We start from the raw sequence: 24,698 nt of genomic DNA on the forward strand, positions 1-24,698 counted from the left end.
GGTCCGAGTGACTGCACTAAATCCTGCCTATTATCCTATTGAGAAGCTTGGAATAAACGTATAACAGATGTGGTTGAAAAATGGACAGTAAATGAATTCAAACATGCCTTGGATAAACCTGTATCTATCCTAAGAGAAAAAATACAAAAGAAATAACATAAGAGCAGACTAGATGGACCATGTGGTGTCTTTCTGCCATCATTCTTCTACGTTAAAAAAACGCTTAAAGGGGTTGGCCACTCTCCATGTATTTTCTACAACTGTGTGGGAGGCAGGGAAAAAGTACATTTCCTAATATATGTCTTTAAGTAGATCTGCCTATTTTTTCAACAATCGGAAGCCACGCCCCCTGAACCCCGCTCTGCTGTGCAGCCAGTCCGTCTATGGCTGCACGCGACATGGAGAAGCTTCGCCCATGTCTACTGTGTAAATGCGCATGCGCTGCTTTTCCACATCGCATCGCAGCGCATGCCCAGTCTGCCCCTTCCACAGGTGCGCTGCCTGCTCCTACTCTGCTTGTTTCTGTCAGACTTCTGAGCGAGAGCCTGTTAGGAGCGGATTCCCTGTGTGTAACTCACTGTAAATATATACATGTGTGCGATCATGTTGCGGGGGGGGGGGTATAGTGTCAAGTATCCTTTGTGTGCAGCTCGTATCCAGCGCCAGTGCCGCCCTACCTACAGCAGCCCCTGACGGTAGGTGTGCCCCACTTGCCACAGAGTGCACAGAGAAAAGGTTCTGATCTACACAGTTTGTGACTGTGGAGATCAGAACCTTCTAAAATGTAGATATAATATCTCCTCCCTCGTCCCCCCCCAAGCAGCCCTCAATGTGCCCCCTCATTTTCTTACTGGTCCCATTGAGCGGACGGGAAGGCGGGCGCGTGATTCCCCAATCCCCCCCCCCACCCCTCTCTAATTTTCAGGATGGCTGAGCGGTTTTAGCAGAGTGTTAGCACACATATGACACTCTGCTTGAAGTGGTAGACATCTGTGCTGGCACAGAGAACAGCTGTTTAACCCCTTCCATACTGCGGTCCATAGGGACCGCTGTATGGAAGGGGTTAACAGGGAGGGAGCTCCCTCTCTCTCCCATCGGGCACTGCTGTGCCTTTGCAGCCACCCGATACTTGACGGGATCACAGAGGGAGGAGGCTCCCCTCCCTCACCCATCAGCCGCCGCTCTGTTGTGGCAGCGGCTGATGGTTACCATGGCAACCGGACACCTGCACAGGCTTTTGGCTTGCCATGGTATAGCTAAACTGGATCAGGCTTCTGCTAAAGGCAGCAGCAGCCTGATCAGCCTGTGTGTAAAGTCATACACTACAGTACACTATATAGTGTACTGTAGTGAATTATATAGGCATCAGACCCACTGGATCTTCAAGAACCAAGTGGGTCTGGGTCAAAAAAATAAAATAAAAAATAATTTCTTCTTATAGCCACACATTTATCACTGATTATAAAAAAAAAATACTCTACACGTTTGATATCACTGCGTCCTTAACAACCTGATCTTTGAAAGGGTCATGTTACTTTCTCCGAATGCCATAAAAAAATTGAAAAACTATGATAAAATAAACATTTTGCCCACCTCACTTCCCAAAAAAGGTAATAAAAGTGATATAAAAAAGTCGTATGTACGCCAAAATGGTACCAATCAAACCGTCACCTCATCCCGCAAAAAATGAGCCCCTACATGAGACAATCGCCCAAAAAATAAAACAATTTATGGCTCTCAGACTATGGAGACACTAAAACATGTTTTTTTTTCTAAAATGCTATTATTGTGTTAAAGAAAAAACAAAGTTGACATATTAGGTATCGCCATGTCCGTAAGAACCTGCTCTATAAAAATATCACATGGCCTAACTCATCAGGTGAACACTGTAAAAATAAAAACGGTGTAAAATAAGCAATTTTTTTGTCACCTTACATCACAAAAAGTGTAATACCAAGCGATCAAAAAGGCATATGCCTCCCAAAATAGTACCAATCAAACTGCAATCTCATCCCGCAAAAAATGAGACCCTACCTAAGACAATTGGTCAAAAAATAAAAAGCTTTTTGTTTGCTTCAAAACTGCTATTATTGTGCTAAAGTGACACAAATAAAAAAAAAGGTAGACATATTAGGTATCGCCATGTCCGTAAGAACCTACTCTATAAAAACTTACATCACAAAAAGTGTAATACCAAGCGATCAAAAAGGCATATGCCTCCCAAAATAGTACCAATCAAACTGCAATCTCATCCCGCAAAAAATGAGACCCTACCTAAGACAATTGGTCAAAAAATAAAAAGCTTTTTGTTTGCTTCAAAACTGCTATTATTGTGCTAAAGTGACACAAATAAAAAAAAAGGTAGACATATTAGGTATCGCCATGTCCGTAAGAACCTACTCTATAAAAACGTACATCACAAAAAGTGTAATACCAAGCGATCAAAAAGGCATATGCCTCCCAAAATAGTACCAATCAAACTGCAATCTCATCCCGCAAAAAATGAGACCCTACCTAAGACAATTGGTCAAAAAATAAAAAGCTTTTTGTTTGCTTTAAAACTGCTATTATTGTGCTAAAGTGACACAAATAAAAAAAAAGGTAGACATATTAGGTATCGCCATGTCCGTAAGAACCTACTCTATAAAAACTTACATCACAAAAAGTGTAATACCAAGCGATCAAAAAGGCATATGCCTCCCAAAATAGTACCAATCAAACTGCAATCTCATCCCGCAAAAAATGAGACCCTACCTAAGACAATTGGTCAAAAAATAAAAAGCTTTTTGTTTGCTTCAAAACTGCTATTATTGTGCTAAAGTGACACAAATAAAAAAAAAGGTAGACATATTAGGTATCGCCATGTCCGTAAGAACCTACTCTATAAAAACTTACATCACAAAAAGTGTAATACCAAGCGATCAAAAAGGCATATGCCTCCCAAAATAGTACCAATCAAACTGCAATCTCATCCCGCTAAAAATGAGACCCTACCTAAGACAATTGGTCAAAAAATAAAAAGCTTTTTATTTGCTTCAAAACTGCTATTATTGTGCTAAAGTGACACAAATAAAAAAAAAAGGTAGACATATTAGGTATCGCCATGTCCGTAAGAACCTACTCTATAAAAACTTACATCACAAAAAGTGTAATACCAAGCGATCAAAAAGTCATATGCACCCTAAAATAGTACCAATCAAATCGTCATTTCATACCAAAAGAAAATGGCTTTCAAAATAAGGAGAAACAAAAAAACATTATTTTTAAATGCTTTGTTATGTAAAACTGAAACAACCAACCAGAAAAAGTCATATTTGGTATTGTCGCGTCTGTAACAACCTGCTCTATAAAAATACCACATGATCTAACCTGTCAGATGAACGTTGTAAATAACAGAAAATAAAAACTGTGCCAAAACAGCTAATTTTTGTTACCTTGCCTCCCAGAAAGTGTAATATAGAGCTACCAAAAATCATATACCTTACAAAGGGCAACTAATAATACCAACCCTACTGAGGGCACCCGTGTAAATGAACTACTGTAAGAACTCTACTGAGGCCAACTGAATCCAAGGGAGCCTATAGAGGACAAGAAACTTACAGACATCCATGGAACCTACAGAGGGCACCTCCCGGGTTGGCGGAGCAGGGCAAGGTACTTATTCTGTTCCTTTCCTGAATGGCCTTGCACAGGGTCGCGGGCTTGTGCTGGATCTGCGGGGAGCTCTGGGGAGCATCACTCTGTGCTCTGTACATATATACATCTCCTCCTCCATGATGGGTACATAGTTCTCCAGGGCTTCCCTGGAGAAGGCTTTCACGATGACCTTCATGTGCTTGTGCTGGCTGTCATGCAGATTGGAGAGGCAGTTGGCCCCCAGGATGGTACGGACTGATTCTGTCCAGTGCATGAACCGCACGTTTTCAGCGCCCATGATGCGCACTGTCCGGGTTCCAAACAGATGCGTCTTGTAGATATGTCTGTACTTTCTGAGCTTCAATTGCAGGAATTTATGTCTCTGTAGCGGAATCTGCAAGGTTTCTCCAAAGAAAGGCAGCCCCATAGTGCCAGGGGGCAGGGGGTACTGGCAGTCGGGGTCTCTGCAGCTGTAACAGTACAGCTCCCACAGCTTGACTGCAGTGAGCAGCAGCAGGACTGGCTGCACCAGGGTGCACAGGGCACTGGTGACCAGGATGTACAGCTTCATGGTAGTGGCTAAGTGACAGTGGCTCCCCTCCATAGCATGGTGCTAAAGAGACGTAAAAAACCTGCAAGTGAAGCGCAGACAGTACGGACTCATCTACAAGATGCATCTGTTTGGAACCCGGACCGTGCGCATCACGGGCGCTGAAAACGTGCGGCAGATTCTCCTGGGGGAGCACAAGCCGGTGTCAGTGTACTGGCCAGAATCAGTCCGTACTATCCTGGGCGCCGACTGCCTCTTCAATCTGCATGACAGCCAGCATAAGCACATGAAGAAGGTCATTATACAAGCCTTCTCCAGGGAAGCCGTGGAGAACTATGTACCCATCATGGAGGAGATGTATATATGTGTGTGTATATAAACATGTATATATATGTAAAGATAAAGGATTGGTTGGGGGCACTCAGCTATCTGGCACTGTATGTATAATCAATAGTCGGCTGGTATAGAAATATATACAGATTTATTATAAACATAAAGTGCACATACAAATATGTGGATGTGTGACTAATCTCCCTGAAACATTAGGGTTAATCCTATCAGACATCCACTATATATAGAGACAATATATCACATAAGCATTGTTTGCTGTAGTTGATCAACTTCAAAAATAAAATATAAAAATAGAAACGGTAAAAAAACAATTGGGGGGATAAGTGAAAAAGTCACTTACCATATGTGGTTGCCAGTTTGGTAGCCCAGTATATAGGAGAAATATATCCCAATAATAGTTCAGATGATATTGCTCCTGATCAGTGATGGCCAGTTCACAGTGTTCGCCGACGAACACATGCAATCTGCCATCTTCACTCACAAGTCCGGCGCTGCAGAGGTAAGTCCTTACCTGTGCCTGTGCCGCGAGCCGCTCTGAAACACATGCGGTCATCGAGAGCAGGCAGCTCCGAGAACAGCCCGATGAAGGCCCCCGGCGGCTGTTCTCGGCACTGCCTGCTCCCGGTCACCAGATGTGTTTCAGAGCAGCTCGCGGCACAGGTAAGGACTTACCTCTGCAGTGCCGGACTTGAGAGTGAAGATGGCAGGTCGCATGTGTTCGTCGGCGAACACTGCGAACTGGCAATCACTGCTCCTTATATTATTAGTTTAGTGACGAAATACACTCACCTAAAGAATTATTAGGAACACCTGTTCTATTTCTCATTAATGCGATTATCAAGTCAACCAATCACATGGCAGTTGTAAAGTGGTAAAACAAAAAATAAAAACTATACAAGTTTGGTATCGCCGCATTCATATTGAAGTGCAGAATAAGGATGTCCGGTTATTTTTAGTGCACAATGAAGGTTGTAATGTCAAAACTCCAAAAACCTTGGAGGAATTCTTTTTTTTTTTTCAATTTTACCACACAAATCATTTTTTTCCTGTTTTCCAATAGAAGATGTGGTAAATTAAATGGTAGCATTAAAAAATGCATCTTGTCCCGCAAAAAATAAGCCCTCATATAGCTATGTGAACGAAAAAATTAAATAGTTACGGTTATTTGAATGTGGGGAGGAAAAATTCAAAATGCAAAAATGAAAATAGGCCTGGTCTTTAAGGGATTAAAGGTGTTTGCTCATATCAGAATTTGTGACCAATCACTAGGTGCTGGTCTCACTTCTGGGACCCTTTCCTAATTCCAGAACGGGGTCCGTGAAATGAAGGAGAACGCACTGTGCAAGTGATGCGTCCTCTCTATTCACTGCTATGGGTCTTCCAGAAAAAGCAGAGCAATGGTTCTGTGCTTTCGTGCTTTCTGAATTCCCATAGCAGTGAATGTAGAGCAAGCCTCACAAGCACGGCCATCTGTCCATTCACCCTAAGGGGACTACCAGAAATAGCCAAGAAAGTGCTCAACTATTCTAAAATTCCCATAGCGGTGCTTTTCCTTCACTTCGGGGTCCCGCTCTGGAGATAGGAGCGGGACCCAGAGAGCTGGGATCAGCACATATCTGATATCTGTGGCATATGCTAGTGAAATGCCACAAATCTTTAGACTTTAAAGGTTCTTTCACACCATGTTTTTTGTTTCTGTTAAACTGATTGCACACAATAGCATCAGATTTTTTAGTAAGTTTAACTGATCCATTAAAAAAAATTACTGTTCTCCCACTTACAACAACCCTTGTCCAAATTTTTTTATTTTTTTTGCAAAAATATGGATACAATGCTCCCCAAAAACCTTCGCCTACTTCTGTTACATTGATGACGTACTAATTGTCTGACTCAGAAGAACAGCTACTAAGGTTCCACGAGAGATTCCACAACTTTCATCCCACCATAAACCTGACATTGAATTACTAGCATATGGAAATCAACTTTTTAGACATTACCATAAGTATTCGAAACAACTTAATAAAGACAATCCCTATATCGAAAACCCATTGATTGTTCTACATACCTGAGATGGGATAGCTTCCACCCCAAGCTTATTAAAAAATCCCTTGTCCACAGCCAGGCCATCAGATACAAATGTATCTGCTCCAGCCCAACAGACAGGGACGAACACTTAGGCCGCCTTGAGAGGATATTTTTAAACCAGGGCTACCATCCCACCACAACTAAGGACTAAATCAACAGAGCCACCAGGATCCCCAGAAACCAATTCCTTGAATATAAACAAAAAGAAGCCAATGACCATGTACCTCTAGTGGTGACCTACAAGCCACAACTAGAGGTACTTAGATAAACTACACCATACTCAAAGATGGCTGTCTCAGGACAATATTCCCAGACCCTCCCATGCTATGCTTCTGACAACCTCCGAATTTAAGAAATCTAATGATCAGGAGCTGACAAACCTGTTAACACATACAGACCACAGACAGGATATGTATCCCCAACACCCAGCAGGACTATAAGATTCCTGGAACATTCACGTGTTCTGCATCCAATGTGGTCTACCTCATTATGTGCACTAAATGTCCAACTCAGGGTCTTTATGTCGGGGAAACAGGGCAGACACTCAGAGCAAGGATAAGGTCTCACTGTCATACTATAAAGGAAAAAAAGACAACTTTCCCTGTTGCCAAACATTTTAGTCATCCTGGACATAGCATTACAGACCTCCAAGTATTAATATTAAAAGGTAATTTCAAATCTCAAAGGGATAGATGAGTTTGGGAATACAAATTTATGACTGTCTTAGACACACTCAACACAGGACTGAATTTGTCGCAAGGTTTTACGGCCTGCTACAACATCTGAGGAGAAAAAGGGGTCTTCTCCTCTCTAAACTCAGAGACACACAAAGTTTCACACGGCTTATCTGTAAAAACGAATTAAGGACTCTTTCTCCAAGACCATTCCTCTGTTTGTTGGTGTTTTGCAATGTATTACTCCACCTCTCTGTTCTTTCCTGTGTATATCCATGTTTCTTTAGAGACTTTTTTTCATTCCTGGCCTGACGAAGGGACCTGAGTGTCTCGAAAGTTTGCCTTATAACATCATGTATTTTAGTTAGTCATTAAAAGGTATCAAATTACAATATTTTATATTGTTTCTCTTTTAGAGAGCATCAAGACTTCTCACTACTGGCTAACATGGTACCAAACATTTATATTTTTGCTTCAGCCAAGTAAACATTCTTTTTTGCCGCCTAGTTCCCAGTGGCGTCTGGATTCTTGCTGAAACTGGACAATTCCTTTAATATAAATTTACATTGCAATGTCCTGCTATTTTTACTTTCCTGCTAATTGTTCTTTTGCGATTATGTATTTTTGTGTTTTTATTATAGGTGCCACCAGTCAAGTGTTAAACTGCACCATTGAAACTCTACCTCCAAGTACGTATCTATGTCTTGTCCCACATAGATGTCAAAGTGTATTTTTTACTGAAGATAGCTTGAGATTTCTGTTGTTCTGTACCATGAAATCTAAATATAGTTGTAGTATAAAAAGAGCATAACGCAGCTTAATAAATCCTTATACATTACCTTGAAAAAGTACTCATACCAGTTGAACTTTTTTCACATTAAACCCACAAACTTAAATGTATTTTATTAGGATTTTATGTGATAGACCAATACAAAGTAGCAAGCATGTGTGAAGTGAAAAGAAAATGATAAACGGCTTTCAAAATTTGTAATAAATAAAAACTGTAAAGTGTGGCTTGCATTTATATTCATCCCCCCTGAGTCAAATACCTTGTAGGACCACCTTTCACTGCAATTATAGCTGGAAGTCTTTTGGGGTATGTTTGTACCAGCTATGCACATTTTTTTTGCCCATTCTTCTTTGCAAAATAACTCAAGCTCAGTCAGATTGGATGGAGAGCATCTATGAACAACAATTTTTAAGTCTTGCCACAGATTCTCAATGGGATTCAGGGATTCAGGGCTGTTCTAACATAAATATGCTTTGACCTAAACCATTCCATTGTAGCTCTGACTGTATGTTTAGGCTCGTTGTCCTGCTGGAAGGTGAACCTCCACCTCAGTCTCAAGTCTTTTGCAGCCTCTAATAGGTTTTCCTCTATGATTGTCCTTAATTTAGACCAGCTTCCCTGTCCCTGCTGAAGAAAAGCTTCCCCACTGCATAATGCTGCCACCACAAATTTCATGGTGAAGATGGTGTGTTCAGGGTGATGTGCAGTGTTAGTTTTTTGTGACACATAATTTTTGCATTTAGGCCAAAAGGTTCAACTTTGGTCTCATCTGACCCGAGCACCTTCTTCCACATGTTTTCTGTTTCCCCTACATGGCTTGTGGCAAACTGCAAACGGGACTTCATATGGCTTGCTATTTTTGCCACTCTTCCATAAAGGTCAGATTTGTGGAATACACGACTAATAGTTGTCCTGTGGACAGATTCTCCCAAATTAGCTGTGGATCTCTGCAACTCCTCCATGGGCCATGGGCCTCTTGGACTGCTTCTCTATTTATTGCCCTCCTTGCCTGGGCTGTCAATTTAGGTGAATGGTCATATCTTGGTAGGTTAGCAGATGTGCCATACTCCATTTTTGGATGATGGATTGAACAGTGCTCCATGAGATGTTCAGAGCTTGGGATATTTTTTTATTTATAACATAACCCTGCTTTACATTTCTCCATAACTTTATCCCTGACCTGTCTGGTGTGTTCCTTGGTTTTCATGATGCTGTTTGATCTCTAATGTTCTTTAATAAATTTATGTGGCCTTCACAGAACAGCTGTAGTTATACTAAGAATACATTGAACACAGGTGGACTCTATTTACTAATTAGGTGACTTATGAAGACAATTAGTCACACTAGATTTTATTTAGGGTTATCAGAGTACAGGGAACTGAATACAAATGCATGCCACACTTTTCAGATTAAATTTTTTGAAAACCATGTATGATTTTCTTTTCACTTCAGACATACTTGCTACTTTGTGTTGGTCTATCACATAAAATACCAGTAAAATACATTTAAGTTTGTGTGTATAAGATGAAAAAATGCTGAAAAGTTCAAGGTGTAAGAATACTTTTTCAAGGCACTGTAAGATGCATAAACAGTGTGTGTTCACTATCTTCCAGCAGGAGTGTTTGAGGTGCTTGAGGATTTATGTACAAATGGCAGCTCTATGGTATACACATGGGGTTTTTACAGAAAGGTAGTCTCCAGGCCACTAATATAGTAAAGGGTATATACTATTAAAGATGAGGTTACTGTTGATAACAGATGGGTAAATCACTCTAAATTCGATTTGTCTTTGATTTGGCTATAGTTGACCGATTTGATTTGGGTCTGAATTTTTTCAATCCGACTCGAGAGTTCTCCAACTGGCCAGAAAATTTGTGTATGACACTCTGAGGTCTACTAGTACTCATCATTTTCCTCTCTTGTCTTTCAGTTTTTTAAAACTTTTTTTTATTAATCTCTCTCCCTCCCCCCCCCCCCCCACCCCCCAAAATTTGTCTGAATCAAATTTCTAAAATTCGGATTTGGATGCAACTCAATATTTTACAAAATTTGAGGTGGTTTAGATTTGTTTAGGGCACATGTACCATACCAAATGTCAGCTTGAGTGGTGCAAAGCTCTGGAGCAGTGGAAACGTGTTCTCTGGAGTCATAAATAACATTTATTATCTGGCTGTCTGATGTAGAACCTGCGGGGTCTCTGCACAGCCTTTATCAATACTTTCATCTGCATGAAGATGACAGTTATCATTGGCAGCACTAAGTTTTCTAGTGCATTTCTTCACTTAACAACTGTTCACTTGCTTAAGACCAGTGCTGGCTGACTGTTATCCCAGCTCCTGATGTGATAGATGCGCCTATATGTTAGACCACATATTGACAATGAATCTGATGCCCAGATTAATGGCTATGTAGGATAAATTGCAGTTTACTCATTTTGAGCTAAAATAATTCTTTAAATTGGTCTAAATGAAAAATATGGTGTTCTTTTTTTCTGTACAGAGCTGAGATGCTCTTGTAGCACCCTTTGGATTTTCTATCCTTTCGGTCAGACCAGGAGCAGACAGACTCCTTATCTCTGCTCTTTTACATTATAAACACTCATTATATCTTGGTTCTTATCTTACCGATGAAAAGGTAGCTTAAATAATTGTTTATGACCGCTAAGTAAATTAGAGATAAGGGTTATTAGATAACCAGCATAAAGTAAAAGTGAAAGTACCAGTCACACAGCTAGAAAAACAAATATTTTTAATAAAGGCCAACTGAAAAAAATGATTTTTAGGCAAAAATGAATAACATGCAATCACAAAAAATTGCCTCCGAAGGTGTACATAGCCTTTAAGTATAAATAGTGCAGCAGATGAACCAGATAAATGAGCCTATATATTAGACCACCTGTTGACAATGAGTCTGAGGCACAGTACGCTTATGTATAACAGAACATATTAAAGGGAACCTGTCAGCGGCAAAAGCCATCCCAAACTGCCAGCAGTACCTTCAAGTAGCTGGCAGTGAGTTTCTAATGATGATTTTCTTACTCATTCTGATGAGGCAGAAGTATGAAAAACATTATTTTATCCTCCGTCCGCGCTATTTTAAAGTCAGGCTTCAAGTCAAGGGGGCAGCGGCCTCCTTGCTTTAAGTCAAGGTAACCGTACCCCCTTCCCTGCCCTGGGGTTAAAATAAAATAAAAAATATAAAAAATAATTTAACTCACCTTAATCCACTTGCTCGCGCAGCCCGGCTTCTCTTCTGTCTTCTTCTTTGAGGAATAGGACCTTTGATGATGTCACTGCGCTCATCACATGGTCCATCACATGGTGATGTATCATGTGATGGACCATGTGATGACCGCAGTGATGTCATCACAGGTCCTTTTCCTGTGCTCAGCAAAGAAGAAGACAAAGGAGAAGTCGGGCTGCACGAGCAAGTGGATTAAGGTGAGTTAAATGTAATTTTCTTTTTTTAACCCCTCCAGCGCTATTGTACTATGCATTCTGTATTAAGAATGCTATTATTTTCCCTTATAACCGTGTTATAAGGGAAAATAATAAAAATCGGGTCCCCATCCCCATCGTCTCCTAGCAACCGTGCGTGAAAATTGCACCGCATCCGCACTTGCTTGCGGATGATTGCGATTTTCACGCAGCCCCATTCACTTCTATGGGGCCTGCGTTGCGTGGAAAACGCACAAAGAGGAGCATGCTGCGATTTTCACGCAATGCACAAGTGATGCGTGAAAATCACCGCTCATATGCACAGCCCCATAGAAATAAATGGGTTCGGATTCAGTGCGGGTGCAATGCGTTCACCTGACGCATTGCACCCGTGAAGAAATCTCGCACGTGTGAAAGGGGCCTAAATGGTGCAGCATATAAACTAGATAAACATGCCTAATTAATGAGTCTGATGCACAATAAGTCTATGGATCACAGAACAGATTAATTATAAATGGCACAGCAAGTGTACTTAGATAAACAGGCTTATATATTAGACAGCCTGTTGACAATGAGTCTGACGCACAGTAAGTCTATCTATAACAGAACAGATTATGTATGAATGGGCAGCAGGTGAACAAGATGCACAGGGCAATTACACTGTTCCAGCACTGTCCCGCAGTCTCCCTATGCTTTCCCTACAGTGTTTTAAAACTCTCCCTATGATCTCCCTACACTGTCCCTGCACTGTCCCTATCCAATATTCTATCATTAAAAGCTTTCTAAAACACTAGCATTTGCCCTGTCTCTCCTTATGCTCAGTTCACAATGAAATGGCGGCGACCGTGTGGGATGAGGCTTATATAGGGCTATAACATCACAGGGGATGTAAAAATCACGTGTTGATCACGGCACTCTATCTGAGGCTGATAGGTTTAGGGTGCACGTCTAGGTGCGTTCCTTGCTCCACCTCGCGGAACTAGTAAATATTTCAAATAATTTAGACAGCACTCCAGTATGCGGTTAATGCTTTTTATTTGCCGGACATAAGGGTCCTTTTTTAGGAACTGAGGCAACGTTTCGGGCAAAAACACATGCCCTTCATCAGGCTAGTTGCGTGCATGGATGCATGGAGGGCCGGCATCACAGGGGATGGATATCTGCTGATTAGCTGGCTGTACGGCATTATAGGTAATATCACGTTCCCAGGCTTCTTACTTTTACTTTGTAACACATGTAGCCATCACTTTAGGGGAAAAAAAGTTACCACGAAGCACGAGGAAATTCAGATTCATGGCAAATGGAATTTTTCCTGAAATTCGGATCAAAGTCAATTTGTTTCACTTCAATTCGATCAACACTAGTATATATGTGATGTGTTTCAGCTCTAGCATGAGCCTTCCTCAAACATGTGTCACACATGTTTGAGGAAGGCTAATACTAGAGCCAAAACTTGTCACATGTATACCAAAATGTGGCAGTAAATCAGGAAACATTGCAATTCAAAAGTGAGCGCTGGTCTTTCTTCCTACTGTTATACGGGGCACCTCTCATAGACACGAGCGCCACACCAACATTACCAGACTGCCAAATAATCTGCATACAAGTTGGTGTCCTTCATGTGATCCGCACTGCTGTGATCTTTGTAGTTCTGCTCCTATGGTAATATCTATTCTGAACATTTTTGTCAGAAATGTCGGCCAATAATACAACACGACAAGTAGAAGTTTTCTAAAAGATGAACTGATCATTTTTATTATCCCACAGATACAACAAACTGTTCCAATCGAATCTGCCCAGAAGGTCAGGCGTATAATGCTTCATTTCCCTGTATCCCTGGGTATAAAGAAGACATTCTAGGAGAGTGTGTAGGTAAGAAGTGTGTGTGCCTGTGTGCACAACTAGCACAATGGGCAAACAGATTACTAACCAAAATGTCAGAGGTATTTTTTACAAGAGCCAAAGGCCTCTTTAGTGGGTGCCAAAATTTAAAAGTATTATGTAAATGTGCCATGTGTTTTAGTAATTACTATTCAATGAATATTTAGTGGGTTGGTACACAAAAAATGTATTTAGTAATGACTATAAACCATCACAAGAATGAAATACTACAATAATATGATCTTCCTCATTGTTCTGACGCATATTGGAAATGGGGAAACAAGGGGCTTAAGATACTGACTATTGCATAAAGATTGGGGTAGATTTATCAAAACTGGTGAAAAGGAAAATTTGCTTAGCTACCCCTAGCAACCAAATAGATTGCACTTTTTATTTTTCAGAGCTCCTTTGGCTGCTATGGGCAACTAAGCCAGTTTTCCTTCACACCAGTTTGAAAAATCTCTCCCATTGTGTTGTAAATTATTCCATATGTAAGTTCAAATTCTAAAGTCATCTGATACACAGTCATTATAATAGTGATAGCAGAGCTACACTCCTCAACATTGAAATTGCAACACCAAGAAGGAAAAGTCATTGAATTGTGGAAATCACAGGATAGATAGACATGTTTATGATTTGCAAATTACAAAAAATATTGAAACAAAATATTCAAAATATCTCAAATTAATCAGTATTGAGTATAAGTGCCACAGAAATACACTTACACACCATGGCATGGTCATCAAGATCCGCTGCTGGAGGCTCCCCTTGCAATTGCCAACCTACGATGTCCCAGATGTGCTCGATGTGACACAAGTCCAGAGACACTGCAGGCCATGGTAGCAGGTTTAGGCCTGGCACTGTCCTGTTCAATAACGGCTCCTAGGACACTTTGGAGAAATGGCCGTACCACTGGTTTCATTACCAAATCAATGTAATGCCGAGCTGATGGTGTACCTGATGTGAAGACTAAATGGGTCCGGCTACCATACATTATGCCACTCCACACCATAATCCCAGGAGTAGACTGTTGAGACGTTCCCTTTTAAAGGCCTTTTAATGACTATGCCCATGTGGTCTCCAGACCAATCTCCAGCTATCATTGCATCCAAGACAAAAGTGGCTCATGGCTGAAGAGGATAAACCCCCATTCCAGGCTCCATTGCTGTCTTGTTGTGGACCACGATATCCTTTGACAGCAGTGGCATGAGATCAATGAAAAGACCTGTAGCTGGATGTCTGGCTCGTAGCACAATGTTATGCAAACATTTTCTGATGGGTTGTGTAGGCACTGTTTGCTGCTCTCAGCTTGGGATGTGATGTCCAATTTCACTTGCAGTACAGAAGAGATTATTATGCACCATTCTTCCACTCAGATGATCTGTCCATGCAGAGGTTTACCTCTGTGCACTTCTTGCTGTCATTTCAGTTCGTCTTTGTTCTCCCAACCACTGGGACACACAACGTTAAACGATGCTGACATCTCGGCCTACGTGAGTAGTTAGAGACCAGGATACTGTCCCTTCCAGTTTCTGACAAGTCGTGATAACTGGAACATTGATGAACAGGAGACATCACACAATCATCCCACACAACTTCATATCCCTCACTTTGCATTCAATCTGGTTATTATGCCCCTCCTACGTGACACAGATTGGAGCTATGTGCTTAAAAATTTGATCATCTGCAGATCTTAGCAACACCTACTTGTGTATAACCTCAACCTACTGCTTGTCCTGATTGGTGTTGCAATTTCAATGTTGAGGAGTGTACAGTATAATTCATTCAATAGTACTGCTTTTTTAGTCAGTCTGTAGTCTAGTGTAAATGCTGCCGTCAGTCCACAGTCTAGTCTAAATGCTGCAGTCAGTGATTCCAAAGTCTAGTGTAAATACTGCATTTAGTCAGTCCATAGTCTAATGTAAGTGCTGCGGTCAGTCAGTTCACAGCCTAGTGTAAATAATGTGATCAGTCAGTCCACAGTTTAGTGTAAATGCTGCAGTCAGTGATTCCACAGTCTAGTGTAAATGCTGCAGTCAGTGATTCCAAAGTCTAGTGTAAATACTGCATTTAGTCAGTCCATAGTCTAATGTAAGTGCTGCGGTCAGTCAGTTCACAGCCTAGTGTAAATAATGTGATCAGTCAGTCCACAGTTTAGTGCAAATGCTGCGGTCAGTGAGTCCATAATCAAGTGTAAAGTCTGCAGTCAGTCATTAAGTCCATAGGCTACTGTAAATGCTGCGGTCAGTCAGTGCTCAGTCTGGTGTAAACGCTGCCTTCTCTCATCGACCTAGGCATTTAGTTATTAGACAAATGATGTTGCTGTACATAAACATAATCTAGTGACATTGAATAAGGATGGGTTCGCACTGGCGTTAGGGAATTCCGTTATAGGTTCCGTTATAACGGAATTCTAGGACAGAATGCAAAACAGAAGCCTTTAAGAGACATTCTGTTTTGCACCTTCCTAATACATGTCTGTGGGGCCAAATAACGGTTTTGTTTGTTTCCGATATACATAAGGCCTCATGCACACAGTATTTTTCATCCGTGTACTATCTGCATCTTTTGAAAACAGCACACTGACCCATTCATTTCTATAGGGACTTTCACACATCAGTCTTTTTGGCGGATCCATGTGGCTGTTCTGCAAATTAGAGAATACATCCTAATAATGGTCTGTATTGCAGACAAGAAAAGCAATTCCTATTGATGGGAGTGAGAAAAACGTGGAAGGCACACAGAAGGTATCCATATTTTGTGGATCCGTTGTTTGTGGACCAAAATACGGATGCGGATGTGTACATGAAGCCTAAGGCATCTCCTAACATGTATATATGTATATACTTGTATCTATAGACACAAGGAGCCAAAGTGAAGGAGTCCATGGACTCTACTCTTGTACCTAGAAGCTACTGGGCCCAGTTAATGACTCAAGTGTGTCTCCTCTGCTTTGTTTTATGTGTTTTTCAGATATACATGAGTGTGTCACTGGCGACCATAACTGTGGTGCTAACAGTATATGTAAAAACATGAGGGGAAGTTATAACTGTACGTGTAATGAAGGCTACCGGAAAGGAAATCAAACCGCATTCTGCCCTTACAAAGATGAAAAGGAGAATGAGTGTACAGGTGAGTGATAAGTGGCAAAAGCAATAAAGCATCATGACACGTGCCAACACAACACACCATGTCTCTGCCAGCTTTGCACACCTAGGAGCTGAAATTTTTCCCCATTCTTCTTTGCAAAATAGCTCAAGTTCAGTCAGATTGGATGGAGAGCGTCTGTGAACAGCAATTTTTAAGTCCTGCCACAGATTCTCAATGGGATTTAGGCCTGGACTTTGACTGGGCCATTCTAACACATGCATATGCTTTGACCTAAACCATTCCATTGCAGCTCTGGATGCATGTTTAGGGTCATTGTCCTGCTGGAAGGTGAACCTTCACCAGGGGAGGGATGGCAGCCTTAGTCCTGGGGGGCAAATCCAGTCAAGTGGCCCACTGCACCACCCAATCAGCTCACCATCCACGCTCACCTTTTCCTTGTTTTAGAACGGATATTGATGTTATGAAGCAAGACAAACATACAAATGTACTACTAACCCCCCCATCCACCCCTCCCTCTCCCTTCACCATCCCTCCCTTTCTCCAACCACCCAGCACCCTTACTCACATAAAACAAGTAATATATATATAATATAGCATACAGTGAATTACTGTAAATACTTACAGTTCTGAAGACTCCAGCAGGCTCGGGATCAGTGCTCTGGGCAGCTGGGCTCTGGGGTGGTAGTGGGCACCGCTCTGCAGTTCAGGAAGGAGACCGGGGCTCACCCTAGCGCTGCAGTGCCTCCATGTGACATCACGGCACGCGGCGTACACAAGGGGCATGGGAGATCGGGAGGAGGAGCAAGCAAGTACCGTATTTTTTGCCCTATAAGACGCACTGGCCCATAAGACGCACCTAGGTTTTAGAGGGGGACAATAAGAAAAAATATTTTTCATTATACCTCGGGTCAGACCAGCAGTTAGACCCCCAATGTTAATCAGACCTCAGCTAACAGCCCCAATAAGATCCCCAATGTTAATAAGACCACAATAAGACCTCAGATAAGACCCCAATATGAATGACCCCCAATCAGACCTCAGATAAGAGCCCCATGCCTCTCATCATCTCCCAGCAGCCTCTCCATCAGCCCCCAGTGCCTCTCATCAGCCCCCAGCAGCCTCTCCATCAGCCCCCAGTAGCTTCTCAGCCCCCAGCAGCCTCTCCATCAGCCCCCAGTGTCTCTCATCAGCCCCCAGCAGCCTCTCCATCAGCGCCCAGTGCCTCTCATCAGCCCCCAGTGCCTCTCATCAGCCCCCAGTGCCTCTCATCTGCCCCCAGTGCCTCTCATCATCCTCCAGCAGCCTCTCCATCAGCCCCCAGCAGCCTCTCCATCAGCCCCCAGCAGCCTCTCCATCAGCCCCCAGTGCCTCTCATCTGCCCCCAGTGCCTCTCATCTGCCCTCAGTGCCTCTCATCAGCCCCAGCAGCCTCTCCATCTGCCCCAGTGCCTCTCATCAGCCCCCAGAAGCCTCTCCATCAGACCCCAGTAGCTTCTCAGCCCCCAGTAGCCTCTCCATCAGACCCCAGTGCCTCTCATCAGCCCCCAGCAGCCTCTCCATCTGCCCCAAGTGCCTCTCATCAGCCCCCAGTGCCTCTCATCAGCCCCCAGTGCCTCTCATCTGCCCCCAGTGCCTCTCATCTGCCCCCCAGTGCCTCTCATCAGCCCCCCAGTGCCTCTCATCAGCCCCCAGCAACCTCTCCATCAGCCCCCAGTGTCCATCAGCCTAAATATAAAAAATAAATAAAATTCTGCTCCTGGATGCTGCTATCCTGCTGCTCCTCTTTGCATCTGCTGTCAGCGATCTGCATCTGCTGTCAGCTGTGTAAGGGTGCGCACAGCGTGACATCGCAGAGCACCTTACACCTGCGCGCAGCCCTGCACAGCAGACAGCCGAGGACCAGGAAGCGGTGAGTACAAAGCCTTCACCGCTTCCTGGTCCTCCGGTGCTCAGACTCAGACAGTGGCCGTTTTTACCGTGCTTTAGGGCGGCCTGGGGGGCAATTGCCTCCCTGTCCCGTCCCAGCCCGCCCCTGACCTTCACCCCAGTCTCAAGTCTTTTGCAGCCTCTACCAGGTTTTCCTCCAGGATTGCCCTGTATTTAGCTCCATCCATCTACCCATCAACTCTGACCAGATTCCCTGTCCCTGCTAAAGAAAAACATCCCCACCACATGATGCTGCCACCACCATATTTTACGGCATGAATGGTGTGTTCAGGATGATGTGCAGTGTTAGTTTTCTGCCACACATAGCATTTTTTATTTAGGCAAAAAAGTTCAACTTTGGTCTCATCTGACCCGAGCACCTTCTTCCACATGTTTGCTGTGTCCCCTACATGGCTTGTGGCAAACTGCAAACGAGACTTCTTATGGCTTGCTTTCAAATATGGTTTTCTTCTTGCCACTCTTCCAGAAAGGCCAGATTTGTGGAGTACACAACTAATAGTTGCTCTGTGGACAGATTCTCCCACCTGAGTTGTGGATCACTGCAACTATTCCAGAGTGACCACGGGCCTCTTGGCTGCTTCTCTAATTAGTGCTCTCCTTGCCTGGGCTGTCAGTTTAGGTGGACGACCATATCATAGTAGGTTTGCAGTTGTGCCACACTCCATCCACTCCTCACTCCTCAGTGAGATGTTCAGAGATTGAGATATTTTTTATAACCTAACCCTGCTTTACACTTCTCCACAACTTTATTCCTGACCTGTCTGGTGTGTACCTTGGTTTTTATCATGTGTGATATACATTACACACAGACTCTTTTTACTAATTAGGTGACCTATGAAGGCAATTAGTCACACTCAATTTTATTTAGGAGTATGAGAGTACAGGGGGCTGAATACAAATGCACTCCACACTTTTCACTTCACACATACTTGCTACTTTGTGTTGGTCTATTGCATTGAATCCCAATAAAATACATTTAAGTTTGTGGTTGTAAGATGAAAAAATTTATAAAAGTTCAAGGGATATGAATACTTTTTCAAGGCACTGTACCCCAAAATGTTACCAATGAAAGCTACAAGTTGTCCTGCAAAAATGAAGCCCTCACACAGCTCCGTAGAACTAAAAGTTATAGGTCTTAGGATGCAGCGATGCAAAAACATTTTCTTCTTTAAAAAAAATAATGTTATTGCACAAGAGTAGTTAAACATAAAAAAACGATATGTATTTGATATCGCTGTAATCATATTGACACAGATAATAAGGTTATTGTTTTATTTATTCCACAAAATAAACACTGCAAAATTTATAACATAAAAACTCAGTGGCAGTTTTGCTGTTTTTTCCTATCCCCCTCCGAGAAAGAATTAATAAAAGTTAATCAGTAAGTTATGAGAACCCAAAAAATGGCACCATTAAAAACGACAACTTGTCCCATAAAAAAACGAGCACCCATAAGGCTACATACACGAAAAAATAAAGTATAGAAAACGATTTAAAAAAAAAATGATAAAAATCGTTTGGTCAGTAAAGCCCAAAACAGGCTGGTCACTTAGAGATTAATTGCCCTTTGTTTCACTGTTGTGTGAATGTAGTCTAAGGCTGGGTTCAGACCTGAGCGTTTTACAGCGCGTTCCTACGCGCTGTAAAACGCTCAACAGGCAAGAACCAATTATTCCCTATGGGAATGGTTCTCACCTGAGCGTTTTACAGCCCGTACTATCGCGCTGTAAAACGCCCGCCGCCCTAAGAAGTACATGAGCTTCTTTGGGGCGTCTTGTCGCACGTTCCCGTACGTAGACTTCCGGGAACGCGCGACAATGGGAGTTCGCTTGTCTCTGTATGCGCGATTGCAAACGCCGGTACAATCGCACATACAGAGCGCGACATCCCGAACTCGCTCAGGTCTGAACCCAGCGTAAGACTAGGGCTACACAATGACATTTGTCGTTCGACAATAAGTTGCGTGACAAAAAGGGTGCGAGTACACTGCGATTTTTGGACGACTGTCGCATGTTGCAGTGTGACACCATTGACTATCATTACAAAAAATGTCTCGCAACATTGCTGCGACAAATTATGTAGCCCTAACCTCACATGCCCTGCAGTCCAGAATTCTTTCTTTAAATGGTTGCAATTCTTGCAACATAGGGCTTTTGTAACTTTTGGGGTCACTTGCAGAATTGTTTTTTAGCATTTTGACACCACTCACTCCAGTTTTAAAAAGTAGATTAAAAAAGTTTCACTCCAGATTTATCATTGAGACCTTTTATTAAAAAGTCACAAAAAATAGCAAACTCTATCCAGTGGGGGAAGGGAAGTAGTGTATAAAAGTTGGAGTATCATTTCTAGACAAAAAGTGGTCATTTATCAAAGACCAGTGTATCACTTTGGTTTATGTTATCCCCCACTCTGCCGGAAGATGTGTTTAATTTAGGACGAGGCTCAATCCTCCGGCAGTCTGTGCTCCTAGACTGAATTTAAGCTTCTATTAGATGTGCAGATAAAACAGGCGATTGTGGAGGAGATCGCTGCTATTACAGTATGGGGAGCAGTGATCACTAATGCCATCGCTCTTCCCCATACTGAAGCATTATTTGCCGACAGCACGATCTGCCGCCTGCAAACACTGATTTTTAAAACTGCTGAAAGATTCCGATTACCCGATCATCAGGTAATCAGCGGCGGTAATACACTGCCAGATCATCGCTAACAAGTGTTACTACGAACGCTCATTAGTGATGATCTTCATGATTATCTGCCCGTCTCATATAAGCTATACTCCAGCCTATAGATGGAGTAGATTTCCATTATCATTTACACCAGTAAGGGTGCATTCACATCACCGTTTAGCTTTCTGTTCTTCTGATCCGTCAGAAGAAGAGAGAGAAAAAAAAAATAGGATCCTGTAAAAAAAACGTATCCTGGTGCATCAGTTCTCATCCGTTTGAGCCATTTCCGTACGTTTTTTAGACGGGAAAAAAAGTCCTGCATGCAGTACTTTTGTGTAAAAAAAAATGGATCTCAGACAGAAATGGCTGAAACGGATGACAACTGATGCTGCAGGATCCTCTTTTTTTTTTCTCTCTCTCTCTCTCTTCGGCCTCATGCACACGGCCGTTGTTTTGGTCCGTGTGCTGTCTGCATCCGTTGCTCCATTCCGTGGCCCCGCTAAAAAAATATAACATGTCTTATTCTTGTCAGTGCTTTGCAGACAAGAATAGGCATTTATATTAAAGGCTGTCCGTGCCGTTTCGCAAATTGCGAAATGCGCACGGGCGGACCGCAAAACACACCACGGTCGTGTGCATGAGGCCTTCTTCGGACTGATCAGAAGAACGGAAAGCTAAACAGGGATGTGAATGCACCCTAAACTGGCTTAAATGATAATGAATGTGCCAGGACTAACTGCTCTGCCCACACAACTCCCACATCCACTCTCCCTTTCCAGAATGTGGCGAGTGCGGTGTACAGATGCCATGTGCAAATTTGGTGCAGTGGTGTTCACAATGCCACAATCTGGGCGCTTGCCACTTTTTTTATGCCCATTTTGTGATATAGGGGGTTGAAATAAATGACTCCCAAAAAGTGAAAGGTTTAAAGATGCACCAATTTAACAAACAACGGGGGGCGTGGCCTGGTTGGGCATGTGAGCGGACGTGCCTGAGGGGAGCTCCTGACCTGCCGCCGGCTATCCTGAGGAATCCTGTCTCTGCAGCAAGCGCTGCTGCTTTAACTTTTACTGTGGGGCTCCGGAGAGTGTGCGGGCCCTGTACAGAGCGCCATGACTCGTACCGGCAGAAAGGAGAGGGAGCTGAAGGAGGCCGGCATGTCCACGCCGGTCAAGCAAGATGGCGCCGCATCGGAGGTGTGGGCCGCAGACCTGGCGGCCCGCCTGGGTAAATATGCCCGCTCAGCCACAAGCCTACCTCCATCTGAGACGCCTGCATCGTCCGTCGCTACATCAGGGGAGACAGATGTGAGGCTGAAAGCCTCAGAATGGCCGACACTGGGACAAAATCACGAGCAGTTACAAGCAGAGGAGATGGCTGGAGCTGCAGCCTCTGTTCCAACAGCTCCACCTAGTGGCCTTGCATCGCTATTGCAGCACGCCAGACCTGCAGGGTATAGCGACAGTGAGGTCACGGTATGGGCAATTGAGGGTTACTCACTTTCTGGAGGACCCTGGGCAGGCTTGTAGCAGTGAATGAGAGGTAGACACGGTTCCTCTGGGGCACACTCTGTATGTAGGGACCAGGCCTGATGGTGGATGAGGTGCCCTGGATGTTACGGGTATTTTGAGTGCCTGGGGCAAGGTCCCTTTAAGGTTCGTGACGCCAGTGCCTTTAACGGTGGCACACCGGTTTATGGTTGGAATAAGTGAGGTACACAGGTGGTATAGTGAACCAAACGTTGCTTTACTTAACAGTCCAACTTTATACATCAAGGGAGTAGTGCAATTCTTTACATCAAGTACTTTACAAGCAGGCTTCAATACAAATACTGGCAGGTATAATTCGGTGCAAGATACTCAGAGGGTAAATCCACAATACGCTCAGAATCAGGTTGTACCTTTCCTCAGAAATAGCGTACACTGTTCTTTTAGAACTCCTGTCTGGTTTCAATCCCAAGGCCCAGATGCCTAAATGGTGGCTTAAATCCTTGGTAAATATATATATATCTTCCTCCCGTATTAATCCTTGCTTTGCTTTATAGTTCCTCTGCCTATTAGTGTACTTATCTTGGCTGTAAATATCCTTACTTGACTTGAGAATGACTGCAGGTTTCTCCCAGGAGGTCCTGTCCTACCACTGAGGTGTCTCAACTGAGCTATCCTTAGCCTCAGGAGCTTCAGGCTGACGAGGTAACTCCTCTAGTCCCCTGGAATACACTCGGTCTCCAAGCAGGCTGTACTGCATCTAGCCCCCTGGTGCAGCTAGCAACCTGGACTATCCAGCTGCATGTCAGGAGGAGGCTCTCAGCATATCCTGGGCTGGTGCCTTCTCACTTCTGTCTCCACAGACTATGACCTAACCACTCCCTGTCTGGGCCTGGACATTTATACTAGGGGCTCCCTATCTCCCTCTAGTGTCTGGAATGCTAAATTGCACCCCACTAGGCCTGCTAAACATATGACAGGGGAAACCATTGCATGTAAAAACACACAGTAAATTACATTAAATGCATAGATCAATACAATAGCACTGTCCCTTGTGAGTAGAAGTACACGCTACCCAATTGACCCTTGTGTAGTGCCCACTCCTACCTAGTGGGACACTACACTATGTCCTCAGCATACACAGTTGAGACAGCCTGATGAACTTACTGGTGAGCCTACTTTTAAAGATATATTCAAGGCAGTCCAGCAAAGCAATAACTCACTTGCTCTTCTCACCGCTAACATGGAAAGCCTGCAAGAAAGTGTCTCCTTTCTCCGCCAAGACCTTAAAAAAGTCACGGATAGGATGACTGAGGTTGAAGCTAGCGTGAGCACAGTGGAGGATCAACTGCCTCCTGTTAAAAGAGATCTGGGCAGGGTTATTCACAATGTAACCCTGTTGATGTCAAAAGCGGACGACCTAGAGAATCGTTCAAGAAGGAACAATCTCCGGTTGGTGGGGGTCCCCGAGAAAGCTGAAGGTCCTGATCCAGTATCCTTTTTTGAAGATTGGATTACAATAAAATTTGGCAAGGACTTGTTGTCCAGGATGTTTGCTATTGAAAGGGCGCACAGAGAGCCGTTTCGCGCTCCGCCACCAGGGGCCCCACCGCGTCCAGTTCTAATGAAGCTGCTACACTTCAGGGACAGGGACACTATCCTTAAAAAAGCAAGAGATCATCCGGAGCTACTGATCAATGGAAGCAAAATTGCGATTTATCCAGACTTCTCGGCAGAGGTCCAACGGAAGAGAGTCAAGTTCATGGATGTAAAAAGACGCCTTCGGAATCTACAAATCCCGTACTCCATGATGTATCCGGCCAAGCTCCGCGTAGTGGCGCATGGAGAAGTCTGTTTCTTTGACACCCCCCTGGAGGCGGCGCAGTGGATTGACATTAATGAGCCTTTGTTGAAGAACTCGGCATCTGTGGGATGAGCGTCCTGCCTATTCTAGTGTTGGAGCACGTGAGATGTGTCAGATGTGTTTAGGGACATGTTTGATCTGTTCTGTATATTAATGCTTTGTGTAATGGTCGATCCTTATTACTATCTACTGTTTTTATCACCATCTGTTTATACTA

The 24,698-nt window shown here is 43.3% G+C and overlaps 1 protein-coding gene across 3 annotated transcripts in view; it reads left to right on the top strand.

Annotated features, from left to right (window-relative positions):
- ADGRE5 (adhesion G protein-coupled receptor E5) overlaps nucleotides 1-24,698 on the top strand; it is a 186,250-nt gene that overhangs the window by 71,056 nt on the left and 90,496 nt on the right. For 2 of the 3 annotated variants that reach the window (XM_044279122.1, XM_044279124.1), the window contains exons 2-4: nucleotides 7,938-7,985; nucleotides 13,291-13,395; nucleotides 16,378-16,536. In XM_044279122.1, coding sequence (XP_044135057.1) covers nucleotides 7,938-7,985; nucleotides 13,291-13,395; nucleotides 16,378-16,536 — 312 coding nt within the window. Of the gene's footprint in view, nucleotides 1-3,446; nucleotides 3,655-7,937; nucleotides 7,986-13,290; nucleotides 13,396-16,377; nucleotides 16,537-24,698 lie in introns of all 3 variants that reach the window. The other variant, XM_044279123.1, reaches the window with a different exon arrangement.

Source organism: Bufo gargarizans, chromosome 2 (assembly GCF_014858855.1).
Source record: "Bufo gargarizans isolate SCDJY-AF-19 chromosome 2, ASM1485885v1, whole genome shotgun sequence".
Lineage (NCBI taxonomy): Eukaryota > Metazoa > Chordata > Amphibia > Anura > Bufonidae > Bufo > Bufo gargarizans.